The sequence below is a fragment of the Eublepharis macularius genome, chromosome 6 (assembly GCF_028583425.1).
Source record: "Eublepharis macularius isolate TG4126 chromosome 6, MPM_Emac_v1.0, whole genome shotgun sequence".
NCBI lineage: Eukaryota > Metazoa > Chordata > Lepidosauria > Squamata > Eublepharidae > Eublepharis > Eublepharis macularius.
The window spans coordinates 81,389,611-81,401,953 of record NC_072795.1 but is presented as its reverse complement, the minus strand read 5'-3'; the positions used below and the strand labels follow the sequence as shown (position 1 = coordinate 81,401,953).

Here is a 12,343-nt window from a genome sequence, read left to right as displayed (position 1 = left end):
TATGGAGAATAATGGATCCAATGGCATCTATGGTGTAGAGCCAGTTCCAAGTGATTGTTATTCTCAGATGGGCCCGAAGAAGCCCTCTGTCTTTCCACATGCCATATTGGTGACAGCATCAATGGAGAAATGGCTGTAAACAATTCTATGACTTCTGGAATCTCACTCTCTGAAAGGGATGGAAGTGAAGCAGAATGCCATCTTGTTAAAGACACAGAATTTGGTGCCTTTTGGTGTCCCTCTTAGCCAATCACAATGAGAAAGACACTCTACGGAGTCCTGTTGAATTGAAGCAAAATAGATTGTTTATTAAACAATGGATGCGCAATGTACACAGGAGTAGAAGGTCTCCTCATGCTCAGTGCTCATCAAAGCTACAATAGCAGTGCAAAGCAATTAATACTTTTTGGCTAATTATAATATTAGTTATCTTATTGGCTCGCAGAATCCAGAGGTCAAGAAAAGGGGCCTCCTTTCTTGACACCATCTGTCTAGGGATACTCCAATTGGGTGAAGCAACCTAGGTCAGCCCCCATAATTGGGGAACTTGCAAGATTGCAATTTCTTTATCTGTCCTTGGGCTTGTTTCTCTGAAAGAAGGAAGAACATCTTCATTCTTCTGGGCTCATTCCTGCCCCCTCTTTTGCTAATGTTACTTTTTTAACAGTGCCCAAAAGTCGCTGAAGCCACTTCTTTGCAACCTTGAAGCCTGCAAGGAGCTTGGTTCTGTGGGTGGAAAGGAATGTGGCCCCCAGTTCTGCCGCCTCTCTCTTTCCCAGCCTTGAGAGAGATGTTGCTAATTCTGGCTGACCTAGTTTGCAACATTTTGCATTAACAGTTCTTAAAAAGAGCTTTTTGTATTAGAATCATATAGCATCATATAAAATCATATAGCATCATATAACATATGTGTGATAGGTGCCTCTCTACATCATATTGCAAGCATTGTACTGTTAGTTCTCAGTTCTCACAGTGTTTAACATGTTTAACATACATTCTTCTTTGGTCCTTTGTTTCAAATGTCATTTTCTTGCAGGTTGCATTACAAATGCTACAATAGCTCCTGGGCATAGAAAAAGTGCATATAATACTGAAAGGCACAGAAATGGTATGTAAAATCTCTTTCTTCAAATCCATATTTCTCAATCTGGGGGTTGGAGATGGAGTTCTCAAAACCCTTGGCATACTCAAAGTAACTGATGTGGTCAGAGCTTAAAAGGAGGACTTTTCCCTCTTTTACAACTTGGAAGTCGACTGTTTATCAGCATGCTTTGTTTTGAGTTTAGCCTTTTTTTTGTAGGTGGCTCTGACTGGCACCAAGGTGGAACCATAGAAGGAGCAACTGGAACTGACTGGTCCTTCTCTGTGGTAATAGGTGCCGAGCATGCCGCATGATCCGAGGAGGCCTGTTTTGGGTGCTGCGGGCCTTTATCTACGGCACTATTCTCTGAGTCAGTAGTGCCCTTCAGAGCTGACTCCCAAAGAGTTCCTTTCAGTCGCAACTTCCTTTCATGGCACGCCTTGGGTGTAAATTGTTTACAGACTGCGCACTGCACGGTCTCATGGCCTCACCCAGATGCAACAGACTATCTTAGTTCCGCAGCATGAACACTTCTTGAAGAGAGCCTTTGAAGCCATGGAGTTGAAGGTCCTAACTCTCATCAATGGGTAGGAACTGAGGAGCAGAGCAAAGACACATCCTGCAGTCATTCTGCATCTCTCTCTCTCTCAATTTCTCTCTCTTTCTCTTTCACACACTCACACGTGCTTTTCAAGAGATTTAGCCAATTGATGAAAGGGTCACAACAGCATCCAAATATATACTGTGGATATACCTTCAGTACAATTTGTCCTATATTTATATACACACACACACAAATAAACAAAGGCACATATATAGAAATAAACACATACAGATTGCTTCCACACTGACATTTTTCTCTGCTTTCGTGTCCAAGCTAAAGGGCTGTTTGGTTTGACCATTCCTTCAGCCTCATGGATGTTACTAACACCCTTTCTGGGGAGGGAGTTGCACATTTGCAAAAGTCCTGCCTGAACTGGAACCATTTTCTTTTCCTCAGCCCATTGCAGCCACCATTTTTAATGCTGTGCCTCCAGAGGACTTTAAAAATGACAATTGTTATAGTGCTAGAATGCTATAGTGATATAGTGATTCTCATTTTATAAAAACAACAACCTTCAAAAGCCCTCTCATGGCATAGTAGGGGGAAATGCAGATGAAAGGAGGAAAGTGTGCAGAAAACTGAGGACGCTCCATTGCCAGCTTAGAGGTCTCTGCACTTGCACTGGCAATGCATGCCAAATGGGGAACCCACACGGTGTGAATGCGGTCCTAAACTACTATCTGCAAACCATATTAAAGTGTCCTAATGATGTCACTAATTGGGACAATTATGATAACTGTTACATCTAGTTGCTCCCAGCCCAAAGCTCAGCTTTGGAGAGGTGTTGCTAGCTCCTTGCTAATCTGAGGCAAAGAGGGAAAGGGAGTGGAAGGGCAGAATGTGACTAAGAGAGTTGGAGTAGTCTTCTCTATGGGAGGTTGGCCACTGGTACAACATTCCCTACTCTCCAAGGTACCTTGCAACAACACTACATAGCCCCTCCATATTTATAAACATGTGATTGATCAGCAACGACTACTTTTTAGTTGCTAGAATTATCTATCTGTGACACTGGCAAGAGTGTAAGGAAAATTAATGCATGGATTAGGAGCAGTTTGGGCATTTTTTCCCTTGTCTGGTATAATGACATTAAAAGGTATAACTGTCACAATAATTGAAATATTATACCATGGGATCCCTTGCTATGGGGTATGGTATCATTACAAATGCAATGCTATGCCATCAAGTCATTTCATATATTCAAGGGGTCCTCAACCTTGTTGAACTTTCAGACTGCCATGGAGGATGGGACTAACCACAAAATGGCTACCATGACCACTCAGGCCAATGATAAAACATTGGGATATTCCACAATGTTAGGAGCTTCTAAGTATTTTCCTGTGATGGAGACCACAATTTCGAAACAGATGCTCACTGCAGACACAAAGATGATGCCTCCTGGGCTCTTCTTTCGGCTTCAAGGAAGTAGAGAAAGCAAGAACTAGCCCTTTAGGGAAGAAATGGAAGATTGAAGTAAGCACCGGGAAACACATTGATGGGTACCAGGGCATCCACACAGGCACCATGAAGGGATCAATGCCATATTCAATTGTCATTTGTCAATAATGTTGAGAAAAGAGGGAATAACAAACCAAGTGATGTATAGGCATGTGTGAACCGGCTCTAAGGCCTTAGACTTTCCTATAGGAAAATATTACCAGAGTTTTTGTTGATGTTGTTCATGAGATCTATACTTCCTTCCTTTGAGATATATCCTGATATATCTAATGGTCAATGTCTAGTAAACTAGTATACAATGCACATAATGGATGTGAATGTGGTTAATGAGGAGACTAAAAGCTAAGGCTCACATAACTGCCATTCAGCTATGCAGAAAAGTATAATATATCTATATGAGAAACCTTAGTTCATAGAAACAATACCTTCTGCAATCCTTGTGTAGAAACCTGTTTCCGCACATGTCATCCTAACAGAATGAACAGATGTCTCGCATATTAAGGAACAACCATTAATATGCCTCATCTTTTCCCAGAAAGACCACAGCTCTGTATAGAATTAATGGTATTGTGTTATGGTTTCAGATTATATATGAATATGAAATGTTTACATCATTGTCTAATACATTCTATTCATGAAGATAGTTTCAGGTGGGACCTTGAGATGGGAAGCAGTACAAAATGATGACTGGATAAAAATAATATAAAATGTTACATTAAATATATATTGTATATTTAAATCTAAATGGGGTTAAAATAGGAGCTCTCCATGAGAAAATGCATGCCCAGGTGTCTTCACACAACCATCTGGAAGTGTTTGCTTGAGAAGCGGAGCACAGAGCCCCTCAAAGGATGGACTTGCCCCTCTATCACCCACAAGTCTTCCACAGGGCAAAAGGTGTATAGGACCAACTTGCCACAGGCTGGGACCAGAATGTACAGGGTTTTCAGTTGGCATCCACGTGCTCAAACAATCATGTGAAGAGGCTCTCAGGCTTTGTCTTTTCAGAACAACAACAACAACAACAAAAATCCCCACAGTTGTGGGGCAGCTAGCTATTGAAAGAGTTTCCCTCTCTGCTTTTGCTGTTCAGGCTGGTGCATGAATTAGCCAGTCAAGAGGTTCTTTTGGTGGTTCAGAAAATACAATTCCATTTTCTTTTCTATAAGAATACCTCTTAGTTTTCCTATTACCATCTGGAAATTGTAAATATACAAAAAGGGTGTCGTTGGGTCCCCCCTACTCGCTTGAGCTTTTCTTGTAGCTGAAGCATGGTTCTTTCCTTAGAGTAAGTTAACAGCCCCCTCCCCCTTCAACCCACAAGCAAGGAGCTTGAGAGTGTAGGGAAGGATGTCTAAGGAAGATGCCAGGATTTGTGTGAAAAGTTCCCTCGCTTTCTTTCTCTCGCCTGGCCCCTAAAACTCTTTTGTGAATGGGGCCAGTGCAACATGTGGCCTTTCACCCCGCCCAAGAACCAATGCCAGACAGCCACACTCGGAGAATTGTTTGTTAATAGTCCAATTAGATAATTGCCATCTTTCACTCCTTTCGCTCTACATTTCCCATAAAGGAATGAATAAGGAGAGCAGCGTGAAGAGGGCTTCTGCCCCGCAAGGTGACAAGAAAGGCTGGAGCATGCTCTTTGCACAAAGCCATGCGCTTGAATTGAATCATTGTAGCCTAATCAATGGTCTTATTGGATTACTGGCTGTTGCGGTTCTCAAAGATATTGTAGCAGACACAATGAAATAGCTCAGGGGACCCCCCCCCCCCCTTTAGTAGATCACGCTGTCGAGATCTCCCCTGCTCTCCCTTTCTCTCTACCCTGGATCCATCTGAATACAAGCAAGGATTTTTTTTAAACACACATACCATATTCTGCAAATGTGCTCAAGGTGCAGAATTAGATGGGGGGTGGGGAGGACACACACGCAAGTATCTGAACTGCATTAAAGAGAGGTCGGAGTTTAAGATGGCTGGATGTGGAGATAAGTGTTAAGAAGAATTCCCACTACCTGCCTTCTTCACACAAAGGGAAACTTCCTTAAAATAGTTGTGGTGGCAACTCGGTTGTTTATTGGGAAAACTCCAGAGTCCTTCCTCCAGCTTCATGGGTTATGCCAATGTGCGCCTCTCCCCCCACTCCTGATAGCTTTGTTCACATGTATTAGGCGTGTCTTGGATAAAACCACCCTGTAATCTGCAAGGGTCAAAGGCAAACTGAAGAAAGTTAATAATGGCTGCTAATGGCTCCTAACAATTCCGTCTGAATCTTGTCAAAAGTTTTTTCCCCCTTCTCCTGCAAGTCTCAGTCTTTTGATTGTGTGTTTCCTGAAAGCAAGGCCAATCATTTCAGTTTATTCACTGGCTAAACTCGACTTGATTGGGGACAAGCATACAAACCACCCATTACGATGTGATATATTATCCAAACAATTTAGTGTATTCATGAGGTAACCTAAATGTGGAGGCTGCAAAATTACCCGTAATCAATTGAAACAGCCAGTGCGCGTCCCTCTGGGTGTCTAACAACTACATCCCTCTCTGTAATAAGGCAGGCATTAAATCATTTTAGAGTTGCACTGTGGAGTACCTGATCATTGGGGCTCAGGGAAGCTGGACACTCGCACTAGGACGCTGGGAGCTGCTGGGTTCCTGCCTCCGTATCAGAACCGACCTCTCGCCTTCGAGGGACTTGGCTGCCGCTCGCCGAGCTGACCATAAGCGGTGCAGTGCCCAACCCCGGCTTCTCCCCTCCCCGCCCCCCTTCCTCTCTCTCTCTCTCTCGCTCTCTCTCTCTCTCGCTCTCTCTTTTTACTTTTTAAAAATCTATATCGCACTCTATGTTTGGGCAACAAGACAAAATGGACGTTAGGTGCAATTCCGAGATTGAAGGCAACCGGGTCTCCAAGAACGGACATAAAGAGGGCAAGGAAAGCAAAGGATGCGAAGGAAATATTTCGGCTTCTTTTTTGAAGGATCAACAGGGGACTTTTTCAGCTTCCGGCGTCTCCGAAGATTGCAGTAAAAGTAAATCGAGTTCCACTGATCCGGATTATTGCAGAAGAATACTCGTTCGAGGTAGGGGGATCGGATCTGTTGTGTTGTGTGTGTGTGAAATCCCTGCGGCACGTGAGAGATGGTCACTTTTCTTTTTGTTTAACAAAATATTATTGGGATTGCTCAGTGGCAAAGATATCCTTAGTGTGTTTCACCATTGTAGAGATTTCTCCTAGTTTTGACTGCTGGGAAATGTAAGGCACGCCAAAAGTTCCTCTTTGGGGGGTTCGCGGCTTCTTTTTCTCAGCTTACTATGTGTGTGTGTGTGTGTGTGAGGGGGATCCACACAATCTTTCCCCGATTGTTTTTGCTTTAAACACAGAGGGCTGTTGCTTAGACATACGTGACTGCTAACCCCCCTTTTCTCCCCCTTGATTCTTGGGGCTATTGAAAAGGCTGGGAGCCTCAAGTGTCAGAAGAGCCCTTCCGAGGGGGCGAAAGGTAGGCGGCCGAAACATCAAGCGACAGTCGCTCCTGGTTTGGTACCGCTGGCTGTTCTCGAAAGGGCTGGGCTGGGCCGGGGGTCTTCGGGAGCGGCTTCCTCACTGGGGTTTCACTTGCACCCGCTCCGAAGGCGAAGTCAAGTCCTCTGGAGGTTCTTTGAAAAGGGGCGAAGTCTCCCCTCGGTCCACTCCGTTTCGTACCGAATTTAAAAGAGCAGCCAGAAGATTCCGATCTTTTTTTTGTGTGTGTGTTTGAATGCATTCCCTTCCTTTCCAAGAGGGGCGGCGATTGTTCGTGTCCCACACCTTCCCGCGCGTCCTTTCCTCCACCTCCCCACGACCGTCAGTGTAATAATGTTACAATTTTTTAATCCGCCTGGTTTGGTCTGCAAAGCCTCAAGGCCGGGGCTGCGGGCGTGTGCCCAAGAGGGGCTTCCATTCGCACGAGAGGGAAGTCGGGCCTTGTAAACAAGCAGGCGGCGCGGCGCGATCGGCTGACCTCCGAAGAGGTCGCTTCAAAATCCCGGAGTTCTCCCGGCTTCAGGCTGTACTGGGAAGGAAACATTATTGGGGGGGGGGGGGGAGACGTGGCTGGAAGGCTGAGGCTTAATGCGAAGCCCGCTCCAGCCTGACCAGCTGCTAATGGGATTTGGAAGGCTTTCCTGAAACCGGGGGGGGGGGGGGGGAAGGCTGCTTTCCCCCCTCGCACTTCACGGGCAAAAGACCAGCGTGGTCAGCCTGCTTCTCTCAGCGCCGCCGCCAAGAAAGGCGAAACGCGGCCCGGGGAAGCCTCTTCTGCAGTTTCCCCGCGTGCAAATGTGATGCCGGCGCGGCAAAGGCGGCCGCGGGGGCCCGGCCCTTCCTGCGGGGCCTCCCCCGCGCCTTGAAGGTGAACGGGGCCGATTCCTGCCCCCAAATCTGAGCAGCGCTTTTGGGGCGTTCTGGGGGTTGCGGTGTGTGTGTTTGTGGTTGTGTGTGTGTGGGGAGGTGATATTTGGTGTTTGTGGTTGTGTGTGTGGGGGGGGGAGGTGATATTTGGAGGTGATCCGCGTGTCTCCCGTGGCAGCTGCTGCAACTGATGCGGAGTCTGTAATTCGCAGGGCCTTGGCCAGGTTAACATAGCATAAATGTCAAGAACTCGGATAAGCCGAGGGGCTCCGGGCTTCAGTCCCGGGCAGCTTCTTCGGAAACAGATTTGCGTTGGCCTTGAAGAGGCCCCTCGACTCCGGCCCCTTTCCGCAAAGTATGTTTGCCGCTTCCTCCTGGTCTAAAAGTGCCTCCGTCTCCTTTTTGCCAGATGCCAAAGGTTCAATACGAGAGATTATTCTCCCGAAAGGGCTCGATCTGGACCGGCCCAAAAGGACCCGCACCTCCTTCACCGCCGAACAACTTTACAGACTGGAGATGGAGTTCCAGAGATGTCAGTACGTGGTCGGACGGGAAAGGACTGAACTGGCGCGGCAGCTCAATCTCTCCGAAACTCAGGTAGGAAGAGGCAAGAGAACCCCCCCCCCCCCCGCCCATACCTCGGTGGGATCCCGGAGGTGCTCGTTCGAATTCCCCGCTCCGCCACGAAGTCTAGTGAAGTAAAAAGTAAAGTCTGGAGTAAAGAGCGTGCAGGCGACGGTTCTGAATCATTTGTTCAGATGCCAGCCCTAAAGCAGCCGCTGTCCTTCCTCCAGCACGCTTAATGGTAGTGATTGTGCGAGAAAAAGAGAAACGCGGCTCAGCATGGCTGGCCTTTCACACAAGCACATCCTTAAAAGCCGGAGGGTTCAAAGTAAGTGGCCCTTCAGCCCGATCATGACCTGAGCTCCTTGCAGGTTGTGGGAGCCACTGGCTTCAATGGGGTGTGAATTGCATCCTTAAAAACAGAGGCCGCCATGTTGTTAAGCAGAGATAGGGTGAAGAGAAACTGTGCTGTCCTAAACAGAGTGGCGCCCTTCTAAGATTCTTGAAGTCGACGGGACTAGAAAGGTGTCACTCTGCTTAGGGTGGCACCGAGAATCCTCCGCACTCTGTGGCACTTACTTCCAAGTAAACATGGTTACGCTCCCGCTGTAAATCACCGGTAGACCTCCCCCCGCCCGCCCAATAGTACAGTTGTTAAATTTGCTTTTCCAAAAGAATCCAGATATACACGGCACTCGCAGGAAACTCTCTCTTCTCCTCAACACTCACCTGAAAATAACTCCAATTGAAACTACAAAGCAGTCAAAATGTAATTGATTTACACTGCTTTATTTCTATGCCATATGAGTCTATATTTCAATTAAATATCTTGAACTTAACACACACCCCCCGCAATAAGTAATAGGTTTTCACCTAAATAACGTAAGAACCTTAAGAACCAAAATCAACTCGCAAATAGAAACTAAATGGGCCACGAAATATTTTAGAGCGCCTTTCTTTTCCGAGCCCTGCTCTGAAAAGGGGGAGGAAAAGATCTGCAGGAAGGAGTCGACCCTCCAGAAAGAATTTTTTCAAAAATGTTTAGCGTCTGACCACATTCCTCCCTGCGCGCCCCTTTGAAATCCTTGCGATCCACGAAGGACCTGAGCTTATTTCTTTACCAGGCCTGCAGCGCAGCGCCTTGAGCCTCAACGCATCCAGAGACGAGTTATGATTGTCAGGGAACTCCCGGCTCTAGGTGTGGTTAAGGTCTGCCCCAGTTCATAGTTCCCAAACTCCCAGCCTGATACCCTTACTTAGAAATTCCGAAGGGGAGGGCGTGTTACAGCCCCCCTCCCCATAGTCTCCTGACGCCTTAGATTTATTACAGTAAAAGCTTTCCGGGACTGGAGCCCTCCAAAACCTGGTGGTTCTAAAGGTGTCAGGATACTCTCCCCCCCCCCCCCTTGCTGGCAGCTACTTCTTACTCTCAGTAAGAATTTATTTCCAAACGCCTTTCCGAAGTATCCACAGCGCAAGTAAACTCTTCAAGACAACAAATGCCTGCATGGATGTTACGTCTCTTTGCCCCTCCTCCTTTCTTCCCTCTTATTTTGGCTGGTGTTTTTTTTTTTTGCAGATAGTAGTTTTGAAAATGAGAGCTGGCATGTATATCTGATCCGTTACGCTGAATGCATTTGATCAAACCATTTTAACAAAACATTTGTCCTGCGCAGTTTGTCAGAGAAGAGAGGTTAATATCAGAAGCAATTGCGAGGGGGAGGTATCAATCAACACAGGAAAATAAAAGACTTTTTATTCCGACGTGCAACCTTATTTTACACATATCTTATGAATCTCACATAAAGTGAGATCGGCAACGACTGCCTGTTCTAACTTCTTTTTTTAAAAGCTAGTTTTCTTTCTTTCTTTCATCCTAGAATTGTTCGTTGCAGAATACCCATGTTAGAGGGGTGGGGGTGGGGGTAGGGCGGATCCCTTTTCCATGTGGTGTATAGAATCGTGTGTATAGCACAGGAGGCGAGAAGGCGTTTACCATTAGACACAGGAAGGAAATACTGTATGGAAGATTTGCTGAATGAGAGAGCCAGCGGAAAGGATAATAGGATTGGGGAGGGGAATCACTGAATGTTTATAATGAAATGCTTAGAGAAACTTTAAAATATCCCCAGAAAGAAGGGATAAAGAGATCCTTCTTATTTTTGCATTGACCTGAAAATATCATCTGAACTGTGGTTAATTCTTATTGTCATATTTTAGCTAATGAAATCGATGGGGTGGGTGGGTTGTGGAGAAATCCCATTTTCTGTTAATATTTGCTAGTCCATTCCTAGAATAGAATGAAAAGGGAGACAGAGTCTGATGTTATTTTTTTCCTACATGAAAAAGTACAATCCGAACATTATTTCGATAGAAAGAAAGAAAGAAAGAAAGAAAGAAAGAAAGAAAGAAAGAAAGAAAGAAAGAAAGAAAGAAAGAAAGAAAGAAAGAGAAAACATAAGCCAGTGCAAAAGACTAAGAGTGTGAGGAGTGGTTTCTTATTTCTTGAAAAGATCCTGTACTGTAATGAATCCTTATGACAAGCTAATTAGCATTTCTTTGGCTGTCAGATTTAGCCAAGTAGGTATGACAAATAGAACAGCCTCAGTGCCTAAAGAGTGGCATGTGATATTGATTTGAGTGAAATAATATTTGAAATAATGGAAAAGAGATCTAAAGACGCTTGAGGGGTGAATGCAGGTGTCTTTTATAGTGCTTGAGCCAGGGAGGGGGGAGAAAACACCATAACTAGAGTAGAGCTTGCAGTCTTGAATGGAAGAGATCAATGGAAGCACTCCGGAATACATTGGCTCTTGCAAGCCACAAGACTGTAATGGAACAGCCCAATTTAACTGTAACTAGCCTACCTATGCTTGGAAAGCCTCCAGAGATATCCGGAGATAAGGCAGGTGGAAGGGGACAGGAAGATCGAGAAAGCTCAAGGCCTTGTTCTTAATGGAATGACTTTAAAGAGATCGGAAGATCTAGGGCTGACATCCACACCAAGGGCTTTCGGGAGTGTAGAAATTTGGACATTTTTCAGCCAGGCAGACCAGAAAAGATTTTGTTTGAGAGGATGTTCATGGTTCTGCGTGGAAGCTTCACTAGTTGAGGAACATACTCTTTTTAACGGCACACTGTACAAGAGAATTTCCATCTCCCCCCCTCTCCGCTGGTCTCTGCTGTGTATCTGTCCTTTGCCGTCCGCTCCATGCGTCGACTCTTGTCTGGGGAAGCAATAACAGAGTCCTTGTTGTTCCCGCGATTCCAAGCCACTTCAAGAGCAGTTTCAAGCGCGCCGCATCCTGCTTCGAATTCTTACCACGTTCCCGCTGCCCACACGCGCCCAGCGATCCCCTCCGCCCGAGGCAGATCTCCTTCCCCCCGAGGTTGCGCGGTCACGTGTAGGAGAGCGCGGGTCAGGGTGCCCGGGGCGGGCGGGCTCGGGGCCCTTTTCCTTCCCCGCTGACCTTCTGCTTCTGCCTCTCCCGCCTCCTTGCAGGTCAAAGTCTGGTTCCAGAACCGGCGCACCAAGCAGAAGAAAGACCAGGGCAAAGACTCCGAGCTGAAGTCGGTGGTGTCTGAGACGGCGGCCACCTGCAGCGTGCTGCGGCTGCTGGAGCAGGGGCGGCTGCTCTCCCCGCCCGGCTTGCCCGGCCTCCTCCCGCCCTGCGCCACCAGCGCGTTGGGCTCGGCTCTGCGGGCTCCCAGCCTGGCCAGCGGCGCCAGCGGCTCGGCGTCGGGGGCTGCAGGCGCCTCCCCTCACCAGCCGGCTGTCAGCAGCGCCGCGGCCGGGCCAGCCCACCCGTCTCCTCCGGGGGGACACAACCTCTTCAGCCTGCCCGTGCCCACCCTGCTGGGCTCCGTGGCCAGCCGGCTCTCCTCCAACCCCTTGGCAATGGCCGGATCCCTGGCGGGGAACTTGCAAGAACTGTCCGCCAGGTACCTGAGCTCTTCCGCCTTCGAGCCCTACTCCCGGACCGCCAATAAAGAAGGCGCGGAGAAAAAGGCCTTGGACTGACTCGAAGTAACTTTCTATGTATTTATATTTATAGTATCTATTCGTGACGATTATTTATGGCATCTCCTCCACGGCAGGCGCCCCCTCCTGCACCCATCGCGCCCTTCTGCTCCCCGCCCGGCTCCGCTCCCCCCTCTTCCAACTCTGCCTCCCAGGCTCCCAGGGTTTGGCCCTCGCTTTTTCTCCCCCTGCCATTGCCACGGGGCCGAACCCCGGAGGCCTCA

General features: G+C 47.3%; 1 protein-coding gene across 1 annotated transcript; it reads left to right on the top strand.

The window, feature by feature from the left end:
- Positions 1–5,986: 5,986 nt before the first annotated feature.
- Positions 5,987–12,119, top strand: VAX1 (ventral anterior homeobox 1). Its single transcript, XM_054984063.1, has 3 exons — positions 5,987–6,224; positions 7,944–8,131; positions 11,601–12,119. The coding sequence occupies exons 1-3, from the start codon at positions 5,987–5,989 to the stop codon at positions 12,117–12,119; spliced, it is 945 nt and encodes a 314-aa protein (XP_054840038.1).
- The last annotated feature ends 224 nt before the right edge of the window (positions 12,120–12,343 follow it).

Bases quoted from the DNA above. Each gene is read 5' to 3' on its own strand.
- VAX1 (XM_054984063.1), top strand. From the start codon at position 5,987: ATGTTTGGGCAACAAGACAAAATGGACGTTAGGTGCAATTCCGAGATT. The intron at 6,225-7,943 runs GTAGGGGGATCG...CCTTTTTGCCAG, and splicing joins CAGAAGAATACTCGTTCGAG to ATGCCAAAGGTTCAATACGA. The intron at 8,132-11,600 runs GTAGGAAGAGGC...GCCTCCTTGCAG, and splicing joins TCAATCTCTCCGAAACTCAG to GTCAAAGTCTGGTTCCAGAA.